This window comes from Pomacea canaliculata, linkage group LG14 (assembly GCF_003073045.1).
Source record: "Pomacea canaliculata isolate SZHN2017 linkage group LG14, ASM307304v1, whole genome shotgun sequence".
Lineage (NCBI taxonomy): Eukaryota > Metazoa > Mollusca > Gastropoda > Architaenioglossa > Ampullariidae > Pomacea > Pomacea canaliculata.
In genome coordinates, this window is record NC_037603.1 from 15923834 (window position 1) to 15951049 (window position 27216).

Consider the following 27216-nt stretch of genomic DNA (forward strand, 5'->3'; position numbering starts at 1 on the left):
GAAATATATGACATTCAGCATGTAGTCTTGTAATGAAAGGTATTTCTGCATGTCCTGCAGAGATTTTTATTTTTCTGTTACACTCAAAGATTCATTTTGATGATGCTGTCATTGGTTTTGTCCTATGCTTTGTTGACAGTCGACTGTATGTAGGGCTGTGTGGTGCAGAAGGAAACATTGAACAGGCCCGGGTGCTTGGTTACTGGGTTGTGCGGTGCCGTTATCTCTCCTATGTCACTCTCATGCTTACCGTGACTGCTGCCTGGCCTGCAGCTTTCAGCAGAAGTGGGACAGGTGAGACCAAAGTCAGCTGCTTTAGGCAATGTCAGAAAATTATCCCTTTGTCATATAACGTCTGAATAAAACAGGCAATTTTGCATGTTTGGTTCAGGTGGGTGCATGCAAGTGTAGTAGGGATGTGCTGGTTACCACCATTTTTTTTTTTTCTCCCAAGGTTGTTACTATGGGTACTTCACAAAGTCTTTATCATTATCTGTAACCCAGACAGTACCAAAAAAAATTGTAATAATAATTTTAAAAAGTTTCAGCAAGTACTTTGAAATAATAGGTATCACAAGTACCCATGCTGTGATGAATAATTGCAGACGTGACATTAAAATCGTCAACAGTGATATTACCACACCAGCTAATCTCACAGTTCCTAAGTATTATCATTTCCACACAAAATGCATGCTTTTTATCAGTAGCACCACTAAGTACAACATTTTCTCTACTAATACAGTGACTTTTAGTAGTTTTCAGTTTCTTGTTGGTTGGGGAAAATCAGTGGCTCATCTTTTGTATTGTTACAGAATGCTGATCATTTCTTTAATGCAACGTTTTCTTTTCCGTATAGAAAGCATTGGTGTGCTGACAGTGCTAGAATACATCATTATGACAGCCATCCAGGCAAGTCCTGCAGTAGCCAAGGTGAGTTTCTTAGTGCGTGTGAGAAAGAAAAGAAAACCTCATTAGCCAACTTTGCCTCTTTATTAGATAGAAAGGAAACAGGACAGATTTAGAGATCGACCACTTCAAATTTATTTCTTAATATTACATTTTATGATTTTTTTTTCTGGAAACCCAAATTAGATGGGGTCAAAAGTCCTACCATGACACCAAAAACATTAATTAGAAAGGATAAAGTCTGAAAAAATGTTGGTAAATGCAGTAATTAGATAACAAAACTACTTGTAAGTGTTTTGTGTTAAAATAATTTGTCAAAATCCTTTATGCACTAAAATTTATGAGAGTTTCCATGAATTAGAAAGAGTGGTCGAAGTCTTATTTACTATGTGTGTGTGTGAGTCTCTGTAAACATTCAGGTGCTGACGTGTATTACATGATCATGAGATGTTATGTGTCCAGCTTGGCACCTGTTTGGAGAACCTGTGTGGCTGGGTCTCTTCAGTCCAGGAGCCACAGCATGTGCTGGCCAGCCTGGTTGCAGAACTTCAAGTGCAGGTGAAAAATGGAGACACAAGCAGAGTCAGTGAACTGAGTAGGAGCATTGAACTCTTGTGTTCCTCTAAAAATGCTGAGTGGATATGGAGCAGCTTTGTGGAGCGTCCAGTGCGCTCAGCATCCATGAAATGGATTGCCAAGGGGGCAGCAAGTGATGTCTCTCCTGACTACCTAGTCTGTCTTTTGAATCTTATAGGTAAGCTCTACTGTATGGTCAGGCAAATGTTTCAATAGAAACGACATGATCTACTCCAGGGCAAGCATACAGATGGATAAACAGACTCAGGAATAGGATTTTTATTTTGTGCAGTGTGCAGAGGTTTTTCTTTATAGTTTTGAATTTTCTTGTAATTTTTAGCACACACGACTGTGGGAGTACCTAAGTTTTCAGAAATTCTAAAGGTCACATACCATAAAGGCTGTGATGCTGAACCTGTAGCACTGATAGATTATCATGAGTAGTTCTTGTTTATTTTACATGCATTGTGGTCTGTATGCACAGTGACAACCAAATAAAGCAGTATGTTGCAGTACTATATTTGTGAAAAGGAAAAATTTGCCTTATGAAGCATGGTGATATGTGGAATTTATAACTGCCTGGTTGTACCAGTGGTGCCTTGTAATGGCAGTTTTTTAATGCATGTTTCCAGGAAGAGTAGTAACACCAGAATTACGGACTCGTGCTAAATCTTTGGAAGCATTTGTCCGGCAGTGTATGCGACCACTATTGGCCACAACCTCAGGTTAGTATTAACTTACATGCTCGTCATGCATACTTTTTCTCAATTTTATGGAGAGGAGGGGTTGATATGTATTTGTGTGTACAGTGTACTTAACTCATGCATCTGCTAAATTAAAACATCTCTTGATTCTCATTTTTTTCCCCTTGCAGGTAATCCCTTGATTGTGGAGAGTTGTGTTGAGGCCATGCTAAATTTAAGTCCATTTAAACCGGCCTTTATCTTTGATATTCTACACACTTGGTACTTGACAAGCAAGGACACAGTGTCAAAGGAACTGCTGCAGAAACTGTCGGCGGTGCGAAACACGATCAAAGCTCGGGCACCGTACTTGAGCATTGACACTTTCACCTGAAGACCAGCTCGGGGTGTGTGTGTGTAGGTTAGATGCAAGGCTTTTGATGGAAGACAGTGTAGAGATCAAAAGCCTTTTCATTGAAGACTGTGGAAGCTTGTAAGCTTTTTACTAGAAGCAGTGTTTTAAGACACTGTAAGCCAACTTGAGCAAAAGATGCTTACGTTGTGTATATAAGACTATTAGACTTTTGCCAAAGTCTTTCTTGGGCAGCTTGTAGAAAAATGTGTGCACTTGTGTGTGTGTGTGTGAAAAAACATTGCATTCTAAGACTCGAATATTTCTTTAAGGTTTTCAGGCTGTGAACATCAAGTAAGATAATCTAGGAGACAACAAGGATTTCGTTTTGTTTGGGCCAATGAGTCTCTTTTCAGCAGGGAAGGCCTTTCAGTGTAGTGTAGATGCCTCAGAAGAACATAATACAGTTCATCAAAGGCATCCATATTGCACATTTGTCAAGTATTTAGACATGCCCTGCTTCCCCTTTTGATTTGTTGCTGCTAAGTGGAAATATTTAGAAGTAGTCCTCATTGTCGTGGATGCTTTTGATGCCATGCCATTGTGTCTGGTATCTGAGAAGTCCATGTCTCCGTAGGAGGAAGCCTCTGGTTGTGGCCAGGCTATAATCAGACAATGCTGTGTGCACCGAATCAGAGGATTTCTGTGGAAACTGTATTAAATAATGGATAATTGTGCTTACTGGCAGGAATTTTTGCTGTTAAACAGAGGGCAGACTATAGAGCATCAGAGATGTAAACAACAGCTACCTCCTCAAAAGATAATTCTGTGGGATCTTTTGGAGACTATCAGGACCGTTTTTCTGTTAGAAAGAGTGAAGATTCAGAATGATGCATCAGCAGACGTTCAGTATTTCCAGGTTATTGCCCATGTTGGTGCTGTGACAAGCTTTCTATTTGCAAAAGCTGTGACATTTGTCTTGCGAATGGAGAAGGCTTGAAGATTTTATATAATTCTGTGATAACACCATGTGCAGTAATAAAAAATTAATGAACATGGCTTTTGTTTAAATAATAGTACAAAAGCTGGGATATTTTAGATAATTTATATAAGAAATTAAATGTGTACATTAAAATAATACTACATAAAAATTTGAGTTGGACATTAAGAACTTGTTTAATACTGTCTTAAGAAATGTACTGGCAGAAATATTTATACAGTTCCAGGATTCAAGTAAATAAATTTGAAAAAAGCCACCCGACTCCTAAAAAAATCAATTTTTAAAAAAACACACACAGGTTTAAAGCAAAGAGACAGGATGTTAAGATTGTTTTCTTTATGTATGTGTTTACTATTGAGTATTGAGTTGCAAGGTTTTTCAACATCCAGGATAGGGAAGGATTTTCATGAAAAGGACTGAAAAGCACAGATTTTAAAAAAAAATTGCCTCCGACACCTTAATTATTATTACGAGCCATGTATTAAATGTCAGCAGAGTTAATCCCGCCTAGAGCAAGTCACGTGTTATTTCCGGTAGCATTGTCAGGGTTTCAGAAATCGATTTCTTTGTTGATGGATGATTACAATCCCTCTCTTCCACCTACCTGCACACGTTTAGCGGTTGGACGGTCATGTGATCTTTAGTGCCCAGCCCCTGCTCGGCTCTTGGCAAACTTTGATGTGATCCAGTCAATTGTGCCGTCAATTAAAGGTACTACAGTAGGTGTAATAGATGTATAAACTGTAATAAAGGTTAATGATAATGGTAGGTGAAGCATCTGCTTATTACTTGGGGGTCTCGGCAGGAGAAAATCCCTAGATGTGCTTTCATGTCATTTCCACGTGGAGTCCAGTTTGTGTCACTTCTGGTAGACAGGAACAAAGAGGCGACCCTAGCACTGGACACAACTGGAGTAAATTTGATATTAAAAACTATTTGACAGTTCTGCCAAAACAAAAAACACGTGAGGGATGGTGAAAAGACAAATGAAAAAAATGTTTTGTGGTGTAACATGCATGTTTACAGAACATCATACATCATGCATCAGTCGATGGCGGGACTAGGACAGTAAAATACTCTGGGTACAAAGATATCAGATTTACTGTATACATGTTGTCTTTCTTACAGTGGTGTATGTGTACTTTGTTACAGTTCTGTATGCAAATTGCTTTTCTTACAGTGCTGTCTGCGAGTTGTCTTTGTTGCAATACTGTCGAAATAAACAAAGCATGATGTAATACGCGCAGTTCCACTCACACACACACACAAACAAATCTTCACCATGGTTCACTCTACAGAAGACATGGGTGAACCGATACATGAACCAGTCCTCCAGTCAGGATTTCTCCATTACTGTCCTTCAAGGACTGAAGATCACAAACATTTATTTTGATTGTTGAAGGGACCTCAAGGAAGAGAAGAAAACTGATGTCTATATTGCGGGGTCAGACTTCCAAAACAAGTTTTTTTTATTATTATTAAGCAACTCCAAGCGGGTGTTGGTTGATCACTGTCTCGCTGTGTCAAAACCGTAGGCCATACCCCACAAACATGTAAATGTAAGCTTAAGGTCTGCAGGTGCAAAGATTGTGAACTCGCTTACAACACCAGTCAGGTGAGGTGAGCGTCACGTGTACCTGTCACGTTCTCTGTCGAACACCCAAGGATCCAGACTGTCGAAATGTTTTTAGCAGAACAAAGACTCCTTTGGTGGAAAATTAAAACGATACTCTGAAAAGCCTGCCTCACACTATGTGACACTACAGGTGACATCACTTGCAAGGCAGTCACATCTCGGGACAACACGTCACACTGACAAGTAAAGAGTGTGACAGTGACACCTGTCCACAATTTGAGCTTGACACAAAGTCGACATCGTCACACAGTTAAAGCGCTGCCTGATGCTTTAAAGCTGTCGCCACACCTCGTGACACCATGTTGCTTCTCATGTCACCAACTTCCGGCTTGACACGTGACATGTAGGTGTCACTGCGCACAGTGACGTATCACGCTGTTTCCTTAGTCACAGAGCATTGTATCACTATCAATATCACGCACTGTAGTGTCTTCTTACAGTCTCAGTCATGACACCTGTACCATCTTACTGTCTCAGCGATGACAGTGTAACATCTTAGTCTCAGCGATGACACATTGTAGCATCTTCCTGTTTCCGAGATGACACACTATAGCATCTTACTGTTTGAGCGATGACAATGTAACATCTTAGTTTCAACGATGACACTATAACATCTTCCTGTCTCAGAGATGACACTGTCTCAGCGATGACAATGTAACATCTTAGTCTCAGCGATGACACACTGTAGCATCTTCCTGTCTCAGCGATGACACACTGTAGAGGATGTCACACGCTCCTGGGCTTCAAGGAGTCCACGTGGCGAGGGGAGCCGAGCTGTGTGACATCATAGTTGAGGCTGGTGGCTTCCCAGATGGCATCAACGGACAGGCGAGGACTAGCGACGGAGCTGATGTCCAGGGGTCGTGACGAGTCACTGCGGATAAGAAAAAAATATTTTCGTTAGTCATGTAGATGGATGGAGGGGCTCAGCCATCCAACAATATCAGGTAACTCGTGTAGGACAGGATGAGAAGTGGGGGTCACTTATGGAGGCCAGGAGATGCAGTCATGGAGGACTCGAGGTGAGAGTCAGTTTTAGGATAATGAGGATGTTTGGGGGTCATGTGGGACAGGAGGTGGGGGTCGGTCATATAGGAAGAGATGGAGGATAGTAGGAATCAGGCTGAGGAAGAAATAGTAGGATATCGCCAAAAAAGGTGTTAAGACCGATCAGAGTATGCACACACACACACACAAACACCAGGATATGAATGATGGAGTGTGTGCCTAGATGTCTGCCACTATAATGATGTGAGACAGTGAGTCCCTCTCACTCGTGGTGTCGGCGGTAAGCGTGCCGTTTCAGTAAGGTCAAAGGTCTCGTGGCTTGCACGCGGCAGTAGCAGGCGACCAGCACGCCCAGCACTATGAGCACCGCGCAGGTGAGGATGGCCGTGACGATGTACATGTTGCGCACGTGGAACTCGTCGTCCTCGTGGTCGTCTGCTCGTCGGATGTCAATCATGGGGCCGAACATGTCCACTAGCCACGCCCCGTCGCCAGCGAGGAAGAAAAGAAAACACATTGAATATATTTAGTAAGTGAGCAAATGAGACAAAACAAATGTTCCCCCCTAAATCACTGGGTGGAACTATGTACAAAATACTAATTGACAGCTTAATACGTGCTGATATATATTCCTAATGTCAGTATTTTTTTGAAAATCCAATATATAGATATATATATAACGAAAACAAAGTTACAATAGGCTGCTATATACGTAAACGAGAGCTTACAGTTCCTACGGTATGTTGTAATCATCACCAAACTTCTGTAAACCCAAATTACTCTGAAAAATCTCCCCCCAAAAGACCAATCTGTAGTGGACACCCAAGAATTGTTATTTTGTGATACAATCTAGAAAGAAGGAATTAGGCAAACGGTTCACAGAGGACTTCAGTTCAGTTGTGGAGTTTTTATTTTCTGTTTCCAATAAAGTTTCATGCAAGTAACTGTCCTCGCCAGAATCTGTGCCAGCGAAATGGTGGAGCCACGGAACAGAGATGGGGTAAAAGTGGGGGAGAGAGATCTTTAAGCAATTTGTCTCCAGAAATCAATTTTAAACTAAGCCGCGCAACAGGAGCGGTAACCCAGGTTTGGACAGGCACAGATTCTCTCCCCTTGTGCTGATCTGGGTAATCGGGGGGAGGAGTGGAGGTCTTGGACAGGAGGAGGGATTCAATGTTTTTGCAGTTCTGAAGCTGCTTAGCGGGTCTGCTTCTGTGCTGTGTCCTGTGTAGGAGAAATGTGGAAAGACATTTCCAAGATGAATGTTCAGTCCTCACATAAAACCACTCAAATGTCTGGACTTTATTTCTTCTGGAGGCTCTCCTCCTTCTCCTCCCTCCCATCATTCCCTTGCTGTTATTTCTGCTAATTGTCTGTGACGGGTACTCACGCGGGTATTGGCAGTTGGGGCCAGCGTGCATCTCGTGACACAGGCAGCTGTACCCGCCCACCCGGTCCACACATGTCCCGCCGTTCAAACATGGCCGCGCCTCGCAGTCGTCGACATTCACCTCGCAGTGTGAACCTGCAACATGCAATGGGTGATCTAGCTCTGTGACACGGTTGCTATACAATCAGCAACACCCATATTCTAGCTCTGTGAGCATCTGTGACACTCACAGGGAGATCGGGAAACTCAAATACATACCACAATAGGAGGTATACCTCGAAGGATACAAGATATATCGCAAGAGATGAAACGCATGACAGAATCGAAATCCGCAGGACTCAGAAAAAGTGTCACCCGTGGGTACACACATTCTGACATATTAATCCTTGTGAAATTAAATAAAATGAATTGCCCACTTTGGCTAAGTGATGTAGCACACGGTACTTGGCTGAAGTGGTGTAGGTAGCTTCTTTTATTTTATATATTGCCTTCGGTCCACTGGGGTTGATGTTATTGTGAGAATGGCTGAAACCAAACAGTTGATTTCCCTCGTAACCATCCTGAAGGATTTAGATGTTTTGTTTAAATGAGATGGAATGTATCTTCACCCCCAGTGACTGTGTCTTGCAGCGCGTGGGGAATTAGTTTCTCTCTGTGTGGCCGGACTCGGCCGACTGGCGGTCACGTGGATGCTTTGTGGACTGGGTGTCCAGAGAGTCTGGATGATGTAACAGCAGTGTCAGTAGCTGGACACACACATCCACACACACACACACACACACACACACACACACACACACACACACGAGCGTGTATGCATTTGGTGGAGACCACACAGACACACAGATGGAATAAGTCTCTTGTCATTTCCAGGCGGGTGTTCAGCCGTCTCTCCAGACCGACCTCGCTGTCTAAAGTGGATTGGTGGAAGGGAGAGGGTTAGGATGGGGCAGACAAAGGTAGTCATGCATGTAAGCAAGCACGCGCGCGTACACACACACACACATGGCATCTTTAGAGTATAGTTATATATGTTCATGAAACGATGTACACTGTACATGTGTCTGCGTTTGCGTCTGAGCAAGTGAAAAAGGTTCACTACCACCATCAATCATCAATCAATCATCATCAATCAATCATCATCATCATCATCATCCACACTAGCTCAGCATTTTTGCATCTTTTTGGTATAACCTGTAAGACCTACATTATCGCGAGACCTTTCACCTCTGTAACGATGGTTCATCCACCTGCCACTAGATGACAGATTATAGTCTAGTGTCCTGTAGACATTTTATCAATGACCTACGATGACTGAACATTTTCTGCATCCTTCCCGCTTAAAAAGTATGAAATTATCTAAAGTTTGGAAGAAGATTTTCTGCTTGATGCCGCTCCTCACAAAGCACGAGGTTTGTCTGGGGCTTGTTTCGACAAAAGTGCAGGTCACGTGATTTTATCCCGAGGTGGTTGCCGTGCTGCCTCATATCCGGGGGTGTTGAGCTTAGGCACCAACGAGGTTTGTGAAAAGCGGCGACAGATGAAAATGGAGATGAAAGCGATGGCGACTAAGACAAATCGTTTGAGAGCAAATACCAGGTGGTTTCAAAAACCAGTCGAGAACAATCTCACCCAAAATACCTTCAGGTAAATCAACACTGAAATGGTGTGCTGTCGCCATGAGACTAAAGTTTTTGGAACTTATGGACAAAATAAAAATACTCCCAAAACGATTTATTGGATTTTTTTTTTTTTTTGTTACCTTGGAAACCCGGTGCACACTTGCACTTGTAGGCGATGCTCACTTCTTCACACAGCGCGCCATTTCGACACGGGTGGCTGACGCACGCCTGCACCTGCAACACCATCACCATACAGTTGTCAGGGACTGTCACGTGCTCACCTGTCAAGATGCCACACACCTTTTTTTTCTAAATAACCACAGCAGCATCCCTTCTCGGTTTTACAATAACACAAAGCCGTCTAAAAATATCCCTCATCTTAAGAATATTTACTTGTCTTCGCATCCCACACAAGCTGTAACATCTTTAATTATTAAAAAACTAAATGTACTTCCCCATTTAAAAATATTTTCCTTTCTCGTTAGCAACGGATCGAGTTATTTTTTTTCAATTTAACTTTATTATCTCACTAGGAGAAATTAAAATTTACACATGCATCTCCATGCAACTACTCCAAATAACAACAAAAGGAAGCAAGACAGTGGTAACCTGACTTAAAGGACTAGTGGGGAGCAAACTCTTTCATAATCACGTGACCTTGATGGCGCAGTGACGTCCCGTGAAGCCCGGATGACAGTGACAGGTGAAGTTGTCTCTCAGGTCCTGGCAGAAGGCCTGGTTCTCGCAGGGGTTCGTCGAGCACTCGTCGTAATCCAGCTCGCACCGTTGCCCATGGAAACCTGCGCAAACATGCGATTGGTCATGTCGAGAAGCAGTCAACCTTTGATCTCTTGACCACGTGGTCCACGTGGTGTAGTAGTTAATGGCGAAAACACACGACTGTGTATGAGGTTACTTTATTTTCTGTTAACGGACACTTGACGTAAAAGCTCACCTGGCCGACAGTAACAGGTGTAGCCGCCCACCTCATCCACACACAGACCGTTGACGCAGGGTGAGGACGCACAGTCGTTGACGTCCACCTCACAATGGGAGCCCGTGAAGCCAGGCAGACATGCGCAGTGGAAGTGAGTGCTATTTCCTGTGCACACGCCGCTGTTATTGCAGGAAATGACGTCACACATGTTATTCACTCGCTCCTCGCACAGCAGCCCCTGGAAACCTGCAACACAGTCACAGTGTCCCCCGCTACTACAACTTGTTTATTTTTATTTATTATTTTTCTGACACGGTCACCCACACTGCTTTCTAACGGTATTTTCAGTGTTAGTCCTGAAAATCTTCTCATGTCATCAGAAGAATTGAGAGAGAGAAGGAATGAAAGAAAAGACAGTTCCCCACCGTGTCGGCAGGCACAGGAGTAGCCGCCCTGAGACTTGGAATGTTCCAGACAAGTGCCGCCATTTTGACAAGGGCACGTGGTGTACTGCTCACAGTATTTCCCTTGGTACTTGCCGCAGCAGTAGCAGGTGTAGTCGCTCTGCACAGGTAGAAGCAGAGGTCGCAGGATAACGTCCAGTAACAACTCAAATATCAAAACACACTCTAGTGCAGAATCATTAATTAGTGAAACTAAAAAGAGACAAAGAGTTACCTGCGCGTGTTGTGTAAGGCAAAGTCCTCTGTCGGAGCACATGACGTCACCAGCGACGTGACAGTTGCCGGACTTAACGGTCACGTTCAGACGTAGTCCTGACTCACACGTTACGAGCAGGTCGTCTGCAGCGTCCACTGCACGAGAAGAGACACGTGACAGATGAAAGGTCAGCTAAGACGTAAACAAACCTGCTGACCTGGGTGTCGGACACTAAAAACAAGTATGTGTCCCTGGGGTCGCACTCTGAAGACAGTATGTAACGTATGTGTCGCTGGGGTCGTACTCTGAAGACAGTATGTAAAGTATGTGTCGCTGGGGTCGAACTATGAAGACAGTATGTAAAGTATGTGTCGCTGGGGTCGAACTATGAAGACAGTATGTAAAGTATGTGTCCCTGGGGTCGTACACAGAAGACAGTATGTTAAGTATGTGTCCCTGGGGTCGTACTCTGAAGACAGTATGTAAAGTATGTGTCCCTGGGGTCGTACTCTGAAGACAGTAAGTAAAGTATGTGTCGCTGGGGTCGAACTATGAAGACAGTATGTAAAGTATGTGTCGCTGGGGTCGAACTATGAAGACAGTATGTAAAGTATGTGTCGCTGGGGTCGAACTATGAAGACAGTATGTAAAGTATGTGTCCCTGGGGTCGTACTCTGAAGACAGTAAGTAAAGTATGTGTCCCTGGGGTCGTACTCTGAAGACAGTAAGTAAAGTATGTGTCCCTGGGGTCGTACTCTGAAGACAGTATGTAAAGTATGTGTCCCTGGGGTCGTACACAGAAGACAGTAAGTAAAGTATGTGTCCCTGGGGTCGTACTCTGAAGACAGTATGTAAAGTATGTGTCCCTAGGGTCGTACTCTGAAGACAGTATGTAAAATATGTGTCCCTGGGGTCGTACTCTGAAGACAGTGTGTAAAGTATGTGTCCCTGGGGTCGTACTCTGAAGACTCATGTAGCCTCGCCATCAACAGCAGCAGACGAGCAGACATTTCACTGGCCATTCCAGGCAGGAGGCAAGAGGCCCCCGATCTTTTCTAACTCCTTTTACCTCCCCTTAAAATAAATCAGATGCTTACCTGCTGGACCCTGAGGTAAGCAAGGCCATGTCAACAACAACAACAACAACAACAACGGTCAAGCCTGCCTCCGGTGGACTCACCAATAAAGTAATGGACGCCAGGCGTGAGGAAGACCGGATCCACTCCAATGGTCTGGTTGGAGGCCATGTGCGTCACTGCAACGCCTCCTGTGACGTTACACGACCGGAAGCCATCGACATCCACCTCCAGAGGCACTGTGGGTAGGGTCCAGCCCCCTCCGAACAACTCACTTTGAAAACTGACAAAATGAACAAAAGATGTTGTATCACAACAACAACAGTTGTACTAGTTCTGATATTACCGTTAGTAATAACGACTGCCATGACAGCAACAACTACCGCTACTAGTTCTGTTATAACAACAAATACTTATCAACTAGTTCTGCTAATACAACTACTGCTATATCAACAAGAACAACAACAACAACAACTACTACTACTCTACTAATTCTTGAATGACAACTATTGCTATAATAACAACAACTACACTTTACTAGTTGTGCTATCATTGTAGTAGCAGCTACCCCTGGTGTTGCTGTTGTACGGTCTGTGATGTCCTCAGTCAACCAGTCGCTAATATCATGTACAAGTGCGTTTCTGGTAACCATGGTGTTCGTTTATTTTTTTTAACTCGCTTTCCTGAACTGGAAAGAGTTACCGGATAAAATCTCACTGAGGTTTGGGGCGTTACAGCCTCGGCCACCGCAGGTTACAGGTTAACCCCGTGGTAACAGACTGTCTGACACCCAGGGTAGTAACGGACATTATCATCAGCACTCACATCCTGTCTGTCGGGGACTGTGAGTGATGAAGGTGCTCTGCGGCTGAGGAGCTAGAAGATGATAGATGAATGGAGCAGTGCACTTAGGCGAACACAGGAAGGAGAGACAGCGACTGTAACTCGTTCACTGTGGGACTAACGGTCAACTTGTACTGTTCACTGTGGGACTAACGGTCAACTTGTACTGTTCACTGTGGGACTAACGGTCAACTTGTACTGTTCACTGTGGGACTAACCTATACTCTACAGCAACCTTAGCCACCCTATGACTACAGCAACCTCAGACAGCACGGAGCTTCCAATCATCGATATCGATTTCAGAGAATGATGATAACAGTTTGTGTCTATGCCATAGACATCCTGGGGTCAAAGTTCTTCCCACAAGAGCTGAACCTTCATTTAATCATCTAACCTCGACAAGTATATTGGAATCAGCTAACCGTGACCAGCAGCGAGAAGTATATTTTAACTGAAGACGGAAAGTGTTTTAGCAGTTTTGGTTTTTTTTTTTCTTCTCTCGTTCTGAGAAGTGTGGCCGAGTGGAAGACAGGAAAAGACACACAGATGTGGTGAAAACAGATTAGAGAGGAAAATCAATGATGTCCTCAAATATTTTCTGGACTCCCACCTACTCCCCCTAACCCCCCATCTTCGTTCAAAGTGATACCCGCCTTGTAATTTTGTTTGTGGGTTTGGTATCTGGGTGGCTATGCTGAGCTCATTTTTATTCTCATCTCTTCTTTCTCCACTTAGTCGGTTCGTTCTCAATCTTTTTCTCAGACACAAGCACTCTTGCACACACACATGCGCTCACACACAGATACACAAATGCCAGGAGACAAAAGTAGAAAACTACAATCTTCTGATCCCCCCCCCCCAAAAAAAAAAACCCACACACACACAATAATTACTAAGGACCTCCGATAAAAAAATGAGAGAAAGGATGGATAAGACTAGGGCCTTAGTTACTGACCCTAACCCATCATCCCCTCTCATCACGGTAAGGCAAGGCAGCCAGCCCTGTAAACAAGTGTCACGTGCAGAGAAAAAGCAGGGTGCCCGAGACGAGAATTGAACCCAGGACATCAACCCTCACTGTCGGCGACAGGCGCTCACCGTTGTGCCACTGGACCGCCGAGAGAACTAGAGACACTCTATAGCAAAAACAAACAAACAAACAAACAAACAAACAAAAGCAAAACAACAGTGTTTGGCAGCAATACTGTGTTCTGTCAACATCCACATTTCCCGGAACCTGACAAACGATATCCACCCCGCATGCGCAGTCGGATCGAGTTTACTGCACTTCCTGTGGCATGAGGGAAGTTTTCTGCGATTAAACTTTGTAGCAAACATCTGCGAACAGGTTAGTTTTTATGTCCTGACCCCAAATCATGGGAAAATCGGTTAGATGGTAAGAAAGATGAATACCTTTCTATAATGAGCAGCAAGTGTGTGCATGTGAGTTGGTATGTCTGTTCAGATTTGCCTGCGTAAGAAAAGGAGAGAGAGAAAAGAGTTTAAAGTGAGGAAGATGTGTTATATAATTCTTCTTCTATGTGATACTGTCAAATGTAGAGAGCAGGAGAATGTTGGCCAGACTGCCATAACCAGGACGTATCGACCATCGCAGTGTCGACCACTTAACGTGTCCGTCAATATACTTACCCCAGACTTACCCCCATATTTACCCTCCACATCTTGTTGTCTGGGAGATAACAGCCCCTACTTTCACCCCGAGCCCCTTCCCTCTGTAGTGTCAGCTGAGTGATTAATGTGATTGCAAGTCGGAGTTTGTTTATGGGTCTGTTTGTCCAGTTGTCCCTGTGCGCATGTCTGGGCGTGGGTGGGTGCAGTTTCGTTATCACATCGCTCGGTGTAACGAATTGGTTGTTATGGCTACGCGCGGGGATGTGTGTGATGTCATGTGTGTGAGTTGTCATAGTTACAAACACTACAGTTCACATACTAGGGCTGGCTGTCATGTACAGTGCACACCGCTCACGATGATAGACAGAACAAGCTCGCCGTTAGACAACAGGACTGGACACGACTGTCAATCTCCGTCTCTCTCTCTCTATCTATTCATCTCTTTGTCCCGACCCTCTCTTTCTCTTCTCACTCCCTTCTCTCCCTCTTTCAATCGTCCTCCCCCATAAACTTTTCTTTCTTTCTTTCTTTCTTTCCTTCTTTCCTTCTTTCCTTTCTTTCTTTCCTTCTTTCTTTCTTTCTTTATTTCAGCAACCGTTTCACATCGGTCGGAGTCTAGTCGCCACAGTTGTCGTCTAACATTTGTCATCATCTCACCTTAAGAAATTTCCTTCTTGGATTTCAACAGGAAGCAACTGCAGCTCCATATCTTGGTCGTCAAGGGGAATTTTCGGGAAGCAGGTCCGACGTGAGTGGCAAGTCATCTGCAACATGTTAGATTGAATGATTAGCGAGGGAAAGACAGTAACAACATGACTCAATATTGCAGTCAACATACAAGGGAACACATCACCCAACACACAGAGTACAAAACACTGGAAAGCGTCCAGCAGATCGCCATTAGTCAACAGCAACATCACAAAATGTCATCAACGTACAGCAGACATCAACATTCTACAATGTCGTCAACACAAACAATTCAACAAATGTAGAAGTTGAGACCTTTTAAACAAAAAACTGTAATAACTAGAATCCTAGAAGACAATGTTATTCGGGACTAAAAAACATAAAGAATCCATGAACGCTTGTTCAGAAACTCGTCCTGAAACATTGAAGTTCTTGACTGCAACCCACAATGGACGCTAAGGGTTCAGGGTTTCTAGGAACTCATTGAACTAAGAAAGTCATTAAGTAAATTGTCATTATCGTGGTCCTTGGCTTTCCCTAGTCTTTTCTGAAATGTTCTTCTGCTGTCGGATCACAAGAATCCTTTGAAAGACTGACACGCGAGCTTCTACAGATGGCAGGGAAAGGCTTCCTCTCCAACTACGAGGGTCCATGATGGCTCTGGCCAACAGGACGGTGTCAAAAGTCAAAGGTCATGGGACGCGACGGTCCCTAAGTCGTGCCAATGCCGATGCCGATGAAAGGTTTCCGATGCCACGAACATTTTCAGCATTTAACGATTGAATGTTGAGACTGATTAAAATATTAGTGCTCACTTGCAGCGGATAAAATGTTTGCCTTTTATACAACCAGCTCAAGCTGAGATACGAATCCAGGTGCTTTAGCTTCTGTTCCTCTAACCGCAGGTTCTCCTCGTTTTGAACCATGCACAGGTCAACTTTTAGATGTTTTTAGTGACTAGTTGTTGTGATTCTCTTTGTGTAACCTTCTGTCATGTGTTAGTGTCAATCTAACCTGCTCCATACATAAAAATCGGAGTAAACAAACACAAACAGTTTCACGGGGGATAACATAGTGACTACGACAGACACACATGAGGCCTGTGATAGCGGTCAGAGCGCAGGCGATCAAGTTCGATTCCCATGAGACGCAATGTTCCTGACCTACTGACCTAACTGCCAGACAACCACTAATAAAAGCAGCAAGACAGAGGAGATGAGCACTGTTCTCGTAAAAAAAAAACCAACACAATATCCCCCCTCACTACTATGTCACAAGACTGTAACACCTCACTCACCAAGGATAGATAAGTCACACGTCTCTAACATCTCCCCCACCAAAGATAGATAGGCCCGAGGACAACCGTTACTCACCCCATTTTTATTTTAACCTGCATGACTAGGATTGCAGTCTGAATATTACGAATATCCCCGTCAGTGCTTTATTTGCATGACTTCATTATCTGAAAACAGTCCTGACACCAAACAAATGAAAAAAAAACTTTCTGAATTATTTACATGTTCGATCTGTAAGTACCACTTTCAGATATTTGTAAATTGTAACCACTCCAAGCCAACATAGTGCATTTTTCGATTGTGCTCTTGCGTGGCCAGTGGGAGTCTAATGTTTTGGTAGTTCAGTCAGACGAGGGTAAGTAAGTAAGCCCTCGCAGTCCTCCCACCGCCACCGCCAGCTCCTCTCCTCACAAATGATCCTCCACCCACCGCCGTCAAGAAAATAAATGACTTCTGACCGAGCCAATTTCTTCCAATCACAAAGCGCAGCAGACGATCGGAAACGGGTGGGATTAGCATCAGATCTCGCAACTCCACGTCTTCTCTCGTACCCTTTGTCCTCTTTTTTCTTTTCTCCTCCTCTCTTTCTCTCCTGACAAGTACAAGTACTTTGAAGTGTACTGATGGAAGGGTACAGCTGGTTGAAGTGTTTTGTTATGTTCAGATGTGTGTAATGAATGATGTCGGGTTCCTTGTCGTGCGAGGGTACCATCTGCAGCAAGATTACCGTCTGCAGCTCTCTTGTCTGACCTCGTCATGTCCTGACGTCACCAACATGGCGTCGGACGGCCCTTGACCAAGACGAGGCTGCCCTTCATTCCTCGCTCTGTGAAGTAATCAGCGAGGGAAGAGCGCATCGACTGGAGAGGAGAAAAAGTGAACTTGATGCTGATGCTGCTGCCGTGCATTTCGCCGAGGGCAAAAAAAGATTTCTGGAGATGCTCACAACTGTAATTTTTCTGCCTCGCGTCTTAGTCTGTGGGTCAGGGAGGGGAGAGAGGGAGGGGAGAGGGAGAGATGGAGCTGCTGCCCCCCAACCCATCCATGCCTGATAGTTTTGTTCTTTCTGTGTCATCGTTTACGGTTAGAATCTACAATATTATTCTGAACATCGAGTGAGATTAAATATCTGAATGGACATGACAATCAAAAGACTGAAAAGGACTTTCTGTGATGCAGCTATCGTCGCCTCTTCTCTACTCAAACGCCACCCCACATCATCACCCGACAGTAAGATATGGAGGAGGGGTGTGGCTGTCGATGTCACAGATTTTCCTCTTGAATTCTTGTTCTTTTCACTGCAACTGAATTTTTTTTACCGTTTGTTCTTGAGTTTTGCAGATACTTTGTGTCAGACCACTTCTGCAGAGCCCAGGCAAACAATTCCAACAAACCACTCAAGAAAAACCCTCCCCCTAAAAAAAGACACATCAAAAGCTTGGTACAAAAGAAAATGTAAGAAACAAATCGAAGAAAAACAAGACTCTACCAGGAAAAAAAACCAAAAAAACAAAAAAACAAACAAAAAAAAACCAAAAAACAAAAGCAACAAATAAAAAGAAAACAAACGAACCCTCAAGTCATCTGGGCCTGAGTTCTGCTCGAGATGTGACGAGGGCGCCAAAGCCTGGTACTTGATAATTAACTAAACAAAGGTTAACGGTTGGCAGGATCACGTGACAGCTCAGTAAAGCCTAGGCAGACTGGGGTGTAAAGGTCAACCACGGAGATTTCTAGTCTTATTCAGTGTATACAATTAGCTCTTGACCCCGAACTTAAACCGTTTGCCAACAGTCCACGCTCTACGTCATAGCCCCACCCTAGAACACTGGTTTAGTTGATTCACTCTTTTCTTTCCTTAGCAGAAACCACTTTAGCTTATCAACATCTTCACTGCATCAGTTATCAATTATCTCAGTCCACACTGAATTCTTGCATGATATATATTATAGGTGTTGTTCGTATAAGAGCCACAAACAAAAACAGATTGACAAACGTGACAGTTTAATTTTGAACTCACAAAAATCACACCGAGGTGATCTGACAGCAGAGGCCACATTAAATTACAAATATTGATGGCATCTGTAAAACATGTTAACTGGTAACAAAATTATTGGTCGGGTGTGTGAGAGAGAGGAGAGACAGACCGTGTGAAGCATTAAAGGCGGCACGACACCACGCAACATTCAGTCTCTAAACCTCACAGTCAAACATTTCTCTGGAGTTTTTTCCATCTGTACAGTAAGATATCAGTTTCTCCCTTGTGTGTAAAACATCTTCACGCATACACAGTAAGCTCCTCCCTCGGTTGAAAAACTCTGTCGGCAATCGCGATGGGATGCTTGCGCATGCGTAGACAGGTCAGTCCCAAAACGATTTTGGGAAAAAAGAAAGTCGCGTGCGGTGCGAGACATTAGGGAACGTGAGGACGGAGGGATAGTTGAGCGAACCTGTGACCTGGGGTCGCTGGAGTTCTGACCCCTCGTCTAGTCTCTGCCCTCCGTTACTTGTCAGGTCAAAGCTGTTGGTCTTCATCATCCACTGCTGCTTCAACTGATTTCTTGGCTGCTTGTCGGTGCTGAGGATGATGGTCATGAACACGAACAATCGTCTCCAGCACACACTTGATCTGTGGGCTCACCCTTTTCTGACCATTGACTGAGCATCACGTGACCAACTCCTGTCACGAATTACCAAGATGGCTGCTTTGAGGTTGGATGGGGTAGGTAGGTGGGTGACTCCGATACGACCGTTGTTTACGGCGGACGACTCTGTGCTGTCGCTTGAGGGGGTTGAACGTGTGAAGCGAGACAATGGCCGAGTCTGGCACCGTGCAGACAATGCCTCAGTCTGGGACTGTTAATGACCTCGCTAACATTTCTCGTGTCTGGAATCCTCCCATCTCAGATACTCAGAAAGGACTAATTTTTAGTTCACTACAATGTCACCTCAAGTTCCTCTGTACACTAATACATTTCCTTAAATGCCGGATACTGAAAGTTTGTTTGAATGAACTATTACAATAGGATGATGACAACTCCTTAAGGTTCCCTGACTCGCTTGCTGCTTGACTGCCGTTACTGTCCTCCATCCACCGCAAAACAGGGGCACGTCCAGAATATCTAAGCTGCACTTTAATTGATGAAATTTTATTTAAATTAAAGTCCCTTTAATTGATGAAATGAAGACCAGATTAACTTTTAAAACAAACCAATCAGAATCTCAGCTGTAAACACTGATAAGAAGTGGATGCTGTCCTCCAGAAGGGTTCTGACCGTCATTTGCATATCACGTGATATCAGCTGAATATTGTACGGTTCCGGCATTGACAGTGAACTATTTGAATAGTCCTGGAGTCCACCATTGTCCCACTGTACACACTACGTTCCCACTACGTGATGCGACACGATGTTGCCGGCGTGAAGACGTAGAGTGGCTGTCCATGGGAAAGGTTCGGTTGGAGGGGGACAGGAGGGATAATTCACGACTCCACGAGACTGGGTCCCATGACTTCGGTCGAAGGCAGATTTCTTACCCGTCCCACCCACTCCTTCTCTCTCTCTCTTCCCCCCAATTCATTCCCCGAACAGAGCTTTTACATGCCGCTTGCCTCCCCTGACGAAATGACTAGCTGTCAGAGTGCTGGGACTTGACCTAAAATGGCTTTGGAGTGTCGCCTTGGCCAGAGAGGCATCGATGGGAGCGACAAAGTGAAGATGTCTCAATGACGACGAGGTCTGCACTCAAGTGCGCTGCATGCCGGGAGCAAAACAGCAGCAGCAGCCCCAGTGAGGCCTCACAATGGTCTTCTTCTCTGTCTACCTTCTTCTCCACACCTTTATTTCTTTCTTTCTGTGGCCGCAACAAAAGCAGTCTTGGACAGAATATATGGATGGAGGGATTAATAGATGGATTGATAGCATGGATTGATGGATTGTTGGGTGAGTTGAGAAGCTGTGAATAACTTGGTAATGGATAGAGGAATGTGGATTAACGAAATGTTCGATGAATTGTGGATAATGTAAATTAATGGACGCCGACACGTAGCGAATAACTTGAAGAAATTCATGGATGGAGAGATGAACTATCATTAATGTGCATTTGATAATTTGAAAGACTAGAGTCTAGAGTTCTAGATAAGTATGGACTGGGGATGCCAAATACTTAGTGATATCTTATCCAAATAAATAAGATAAAAGAAATAAATTAAAAATAGTGGGAACCTGGATGTTAAATTACTCAGAAAATCAACAATTTCCGGACCAGTTGCTAAGCACGTGACAAAGGAGGACGTCAACAGCCCTCGGTATCACGACTCCATCGGTCAAACATGCCCTCGTCTGCCAAAACATTGCTATACAAGTTTAGATTGCACAAATTTGTAAATTTTCTCGGTAAAGTTGATTACCATTTCGAAAAGCTAACAGCCATAAACAGTTCGTGCGTCGATGATTAGTTTAGAATGGAGGAGCTCTAGTTGACCTTCCTGCAATCAAAAGTTCACGAACGGAGTGAATTGGTGATGTGTCTCTAGTGTCCTCGGTAAATACAGGACTTACTTTTATATCACATCGGAATAACATGTTTTATTGTGTGCTGCTTCTATTTATATATATATTGTTGATCTTGTGTGGAAAGGCACGTGACCTTGCATGAGTTTTCACCGCTCACTCGGCAGCATTTTGTTCTCTCCAATCATCTGCGATGCTGAGTACAGTGAGTACAAACTTAAAAAAAAAACTCGTGTCGGTCTGTTTTGTCTTTCTAGCAAAGCTGTCTCCACTAGAAAATTAATAAAAAGAAATTGCTTAATGAGGAGACAAGAGGTCGTCTATGTTTACTTTCACAGTGCATGAACCGGGTGGAGAGAAGCTTAGTGACAAACCAATGGAGTGTGGGAACTACCCGGTTCGATTCCCGTGTGACTTGCTCTAGATGATTCAGGTGAGGACAGGTCCCTGACTCCTTAGAATGTCGGAGTTGTACATAGAGAGAGAAAAGGAGGAAGAGGGCACGGTCATCACGACTACGGGTTTACTTTTTCTGTCACCACAATGGTTTACCGTAACCACTTTTCACCAAAATGGTGATCTTTAACATTTTTCCCATATAAAGCAGACACCGGAAAAAATTGTGCTTGTATTACAGATGCCTGATGTCTGGCGAATGAAGTTGATGCCGCCCGTCATCATACAGACTGCACGCGCTAGTAATAACAGTAACAACACAACTGGAGGCCACGTGATGCCGGCTTTAAGTGCAAAGGATAGCGGCAGCTCGGGGTCAAAGCTTCGCCGAGAAGACAAACAAGCAATCCGATGATGAGGTCAATGAAAGACGAGCAGAGCAGCCGACAAACTAATTACTCGCAGCTTTGATCAGAGCACAGGGTCACCACAAACCGCCATGTTGGCGAAACCCAGTCACGTGCAATAACTAGTTCGCAACAAATCACAACAGACAAGCAAGTCCTCTACCCTTCACTTGTGGCGATGACGACGACGACGACGACGATGATGATGATGATGATGATGATGACGACGACGACGACGATGATGATGATGATGATGATGATGATGATGATGATGGTGATGATGATGATGTTTGGTTTGTAAAGCACCTTATCCTTCCCTGTAGACAAGCACAAGACGCGTCACAGCTGACAGATGTTGTGACGTGAAAATAATGTGACGTCAGAATAAAATGACGCTACTCCAGGCCAAAGGTCAGCGTCTACACACGACACGAACACAATCCGCAGGTCAAACATCCAACATGTCAGACAGGCCGGAATACATAACCTTCATCACAACATATATAGATAGATAAACTGAAATACACATAACGTTGATGCTAGTCAGTGGTCCATAACGTCAATGAATAACGAGCGCCACCTGTGTGTCTATATGACAGTCTCATTGCTGGTCTGTCGGCCTACCTACTTCTTGTCTCTACATCCGCCTGTCTGTCTGTCTGTCTGTCTGCCTGCCTGTCGGTCTACCTACTTCTTGTCTCTGTATCCGATTGTCTATCCGTCCGTCCGTCCTTCCTTCCGTCCGTCTGTCTGTCTGTCTCTCTGTCTGTCTACATGCAGCAACTTTTGCTCAAGATGGCCGCTCTCCAGAATCCGGAATCTTGTGTAACGACGGTTGTTGTCTCAGGCAACGAGGCTGACGGCAGCGCGCGGGGCGGTTGCTCATCAAAGCATATGAAGTCTGAATGAGACGAGATTACAGAGAGGCGGGCAAAGCTATTTTCTAGACTTCTTTGATTCCAAAGACACTCAGGAAAAGCTCGATTTCAGCTTGGTCAGCTTGCTCACCCAGGCTTGCAAAGAATGTGAACACAGTCATCAAGGACCGTCCTTCGCCCACCCTACCCCCACAACACCAAAAAACGGAGATGAAGGGATGAAAGATGAAGTCATCAGGGTTTTTTTTTTTGCAAGAAGATGGTTCATAGGTGAGAACAATCGTCAATTTTCAATAAAGCAAATCCTCGCTAAATGAAAAAAAAAAGGGTTCTGAAGAAGGAAAATAAGCAGTGTTGTCCATAGGAATGGGAATCCCATGGGAATCCCATGGGAAACGTCCCATGGGATGGGATGGGATGGGACAGCACACATTTGTATTTCCCATGGTAGTCGATACTTGATATTGCAAAATAAATTTACTGTTATTTCATTCATCAAGGATTTAAATCTTTCCTCTGAATCATCTATTGTATGTGAAGTAGCAGGAATTATAGAACAAAAGCCGAAAAGTGGTTTCCAGTGTTGTCCATAGGATTGTTAATACCATGGGAATCCCATGGGAAACATCCCGTGGGATGGGACGGGATGGGACAGGCATAAATTGCCATGGGACGGGATGGAACGGGATAGAAAAATATGTCCCATGGACAACCCTGAAAATAAGGGACTGAGGTAGCAGATTAATTACAAACAGAAAAAAAAAATAATAATAATATAGAACAACTAGCTTTTCAGCCTCTCTTTCAAAGTGTCTTTTTGTAACAGTTTTTCTAAGGTGATATCATATGAGTTTTCTAATATTGTCGGTGTCAATTTTTCTTGTAAGTGCAACAATGTTGTGCCTGTCGCTTGAGAAAGTGTTGTAGTATAAAACATCCTCACCCTCTATCATAATGTGGTGTCTGCCAAAATGTTGTCATCATGATTGTCAGTACCCTAGTACTCTCTGTCTTCTGCTTCTTGAATATTGAGAACAAAATGTCTGCAACTTCTCGTAGTGACAATTCTACATGTCAGTCTAACAATGCCTTCCGGGCCTTCGATGCCGAGATAATCACCCGATAATGACTAGTTGTTACTTAAGAACGAAAATCATTTTGGTGGGAAAAGGACAAGAATGTTATCTGGGATTAGCTCCCTTCTCCTCCATTATTTTTTTCCAGAGAGTAATTTTGTAGCGAGGGCGAAATTTAGTTCGCTAACGTTTTGTGTCGGTCGTTGCTTTTGATGAGAGTGAACTCCTTGAAACTCTCTCCTCAAACTGTCTTTTATTGAGGACACTAAACTTCTCGCAAGGTTCAGAATCTTTCTAATGGAAGCAAACCTCGCAGCTCACCAATCTTTTGAAGTGAAACATTCTCATTAGCGGACATTGTGGGAGGTTCTGGTGTGTGAGATTATTTGTTGTTTTGATAGGTTGGGAGGATGGCACGATGAACGGTCATTGATAAGCGACAAACGGGAAAATAAACCTGAAAACTGCGATTAAAATATCGAGTGTCGTCCTCTTGTCTGGCCATGTGGTGCATGTGTGTGATACCTGTTGTTTTATTATTACCAGATTAATTTGAGAACATTGCTTTGATTTTTTTTAAAAGATGTTTTAAAAATTTGAGAACGGACAAAACCGAATACTGGAAGTCGTTGGCCGACTTTTAATTTGGAGAGAGACGAGGGAACAGCCCACCCACCATCTGAGGAGACAGAGAGATTGAATACACTCAGGCTTTAGGTCGAGAACGATAAGCAGTTAAACAGTTCGACTTCATCTCAATAAAGACAACATCTTGAATTTCCAATTTCTATTCTTTGAGTTTTTGTTCGCATGTCGTGCCGTTCTTTTTCCTTCTATTCTGGAGGAAGAACTGTCTGAAAAGCAGACATTATCTCAAGATGGATTAGAAAAACTAAAAGGCAAGTCATTTTTGTATCTTTAATCTTTTTCAATCGTTCTTTCAATTGAGATATATGTGACATTTGCAGACAAAGCGCCACTGTGCCGAGATTAGCAACAGAACATGAAAGGAGAACATTAAACATTTTCCACCACCCACCGTCGTTGGTAATATAAGATTCTGAAAATAAAACTGTAATTTGTCTGGCAGTGCATCAGAATGAATATGTTTGTACAGGTCATGCCACCAGAAGGGAAAGTTTGATTATACAGACACAAAATGTACATTTTAACAGTCATGCGAATCATATGGACCCTCCAAGAACAAATTATTTGTGAAACGATGAAGAGTTTGCTTACCATCGCATGCGACTTAATAATTATTCACATTTTTTGTTTGTAAGTGTCATAAAGATATAGAAGCCTTGTCTGATTGAAGGTCTTCATCCATATTTACTGCATTGACTTGATTGCAAGCTCTTGATTGACACAAAGATTGACCTCCTCGATGCCAACATACATTTGGTAAATTGGCCATTCAGTCTCAAACTCCTTATAGGGCCACGCAAGTCTTCTAAGGCGGTCAGACAAGAATCGTCCATCTTGTCTTATCATCATCAGCATGTCTTGTTGTCACTCCTTCATTTTGAGCATATTGAGTATAAATACTCACACGATGTAGTGTCGGCACACATCCAACAGTCAGGGGCTCGTGTGGGTTTGCAGAGGTTTGTAGGAGTGTAAGTGTTTAAAAGTCTATGTCTGTGTACAATTGTGTTTGTAAGCTTGTGCTGATGTTAGTGGATATAGATATATAAAGAGAAAGACTGCGTGCTACTCACGTTAGGTTCCACTGACCACGTGACTGTCGCCATGTCCCCACGTGTTGTATTCCATTGCAGAGCCCAAGGCGGTGCTTTACAAGGATTATCTGCTCTTGTCACGCCGACAGTCGCACACAGCATCGTCGCCAGCATCCACCAGGTAGTCATGGCAACCGCGATGTCACACGACCTTCTCAACTTCCTGCCCGTCATTTACCCGCTGTCGCCTTCAGCTGAGCACCCTGCGTGAAAGAGGGTTGAATAAAGCAGTGATTACAAACATCACAGCTTAGAGGTCGATAAAAACAACAACAACAACAACGACAACAAACAGTCTTTGATCTCAGTCAAACGAGCCGCTGAGACAGTGTCACCTACACCTGGTGTGAACTGTCAGTTTTGTACTTACCTGTTAATTCTTTGTCTTGTAATTTACCATCTTTGAGGTGAGGGCAGACAAGACAGTGCTAAGCAGTACTAAGTCCAAACCTAAGTCTGGCTCAGACAACTCACTCAAGTTAAGTATATGTTAGACATTTTAGTTTAGGACAGACTAGACACACCACTTGAGCACAGAGCAGACACGTCAGCTTAATATGCAGTAGACACAGCAATTAGCTAATTATTCAATAGCAGACACTTCGATGTAGTACAGTCGCCAATGTCCAGCGGTTGTGGTAAACAATACTGAGTGATGGATCGGTCTGGAGTCTCACAGTTGTGAGGTCGATATTGGTGTGACTGCACTATCATAACCTTCTTAAGCACACACACACACACACACAAACACACACACACAAACATATACACAAACACATACATACACAAACACACACAAGCATGCGCTGTTTTTGGTCATTTGAGTAAGTACACCCTTGCGTCGGCCAGTGAGTCCTTTCAAATGAAAGTCTGTTGGTACTCTTGTCCTACGTAAATACTTTTTAATGCTTATGTCTTCTGATGATATTGAATCCCCAATGGTCAACAAAACAACGGAAGTTGAACCACCAACAGTCAACAAAACCAACACTACAACGGTCTACACGATAGTTCACTGTCCAATCATATTCTGCAGGATTTAAATATTTCTCATTACTTTGTCTTTTGGTCCAACAGTTTATTAGCAACATTCACACGTTTGAGTGGAAGGTGGAAGAGAAGATCATTTATTTGAGGGCGGGGCCCTAGTTCCTTTGTTTGATGTCAGCCATTGTTTTGTGTTTTAATAAATACAACATCGCCTTCTGATGACATCGAAACTTATCAACTCATATCTTGAAATATATACTGGCAAGCCTGACATTTGCGCTTTATCTTTAAATATTTATAGAAATCATCTGAAGAGAGATCCCCTGGCCCTCCCTAGAAAATCCCAAACTTCATCAGCTCTGATTTTTCCTGACGTGGCAATGGCGATACTAGTCTCAGGGGATCGACAGAAATATGTGGAATAAATTCAAAGACACGTGATAAGAACTCATTTTAAAATCCAATCTAGTCGCGAAGAACAATTCTTTAAACTATATCTAAATAGCAGGGAGGCAAAGGTATAACACAGAGCAGGAGGGTAAGAATTATACAGCTTACAGAGATAATTATTGCAGTGGACACCTGAACTCAACACTCGTAATAAAAAAGCAATTTTGCAACTGGATAGATATAGTACACCGAAAACACCATAGAGATGAAGAAACTACTTATCAAAATATGGACAACGAACACGAGATGCAGCAGAAAAAGTTTGTGAAAGCAAAGATGTGTTGGCTTACTTGTGTGTCGTCCGTGGAAGGAGGGAAGGATGAGGGCGAGGCACGGAGTGCGGAACCCACCTTTACACGAGTGTGCGGCCCGTGTGTTGATTTTACTGTCCGTCAGCGACCGCCACAACAGCCACACCAGCACCGACCGCCACCACAGCCGCCACCACAGCCGCCACCAACAC

The 27216-nt window shown here is 43.6% G+C and overlaps 2 protein-coding genes across 3 annotated transcripts in view; one reads left to right on the plus strand and one right to left on the minus strand.

Moving 5' to 3' along the window:
- The window catches only part of LOC112555762, a 29518-nt gene extending 25947 nt beyond the window's left edge, over positions 1-3571 (plus strand). The window contains exons 19-23 of the mRNA XM_025224259.1: positions 140-294; positions 857-930; positions 1369-1660; positions 2115-2207; positions 2357-3571. Coding sequence (XP_025080044.1) covers positions 140-294; positions 857-930; positions 1369-1660; positions 2115-2207; positions 2357-2559 — 817 coding nt within the window. The 3' untranslated portion in view covers positions 2560-3571. The remainder of the gene's footprint in view (positions 1-139; positions 295-856; positions 931-1368; positions 1661-2114; positions 2208-2356) is intronic.
- Positions 3572-3775: 204 nt separating this feature from the next.
- On the minus strand, positions 3776-27216 carry LOC112555779 (fibropellin-3-like). Of its 2 annotated transcripts, XR_003097532.1 has the most exons (13): positions 27044-27216; positions 25293-25516; positions 14979-15085; positions 11951-12129; positions 10789-10925; positions 10536-10674; positions 10129-10356; positions 9831-9973; positions 9314-9407; positions 7552-7686; positions 6428-6635; positions 5808-6027; positions 3776-5732 (listed from the first exon to the last, which is right to left on the minus strand). XR_003097532.1 is itself a non-coding variant. In XM_025224287.1 (12 exons), the coding sequence occupies exons 2-12, from the start codon at positions 25485-25487 to the stop codon at positions 5880-5882; spliced, it is 1713 nt and encodes a 570-aa protein (XP_025080072.1). In that variant the 5' UTR covers positions 25488-25516; positions 27044-27216; the 3' UTR covers positions 3776-5879. The 2 variants fall into 2 exon arrangements, 1 of the variants encoding a protein (XP_025080072.1); XM_025224287.1 differs by having other exon boundaries at positions 3776-6027.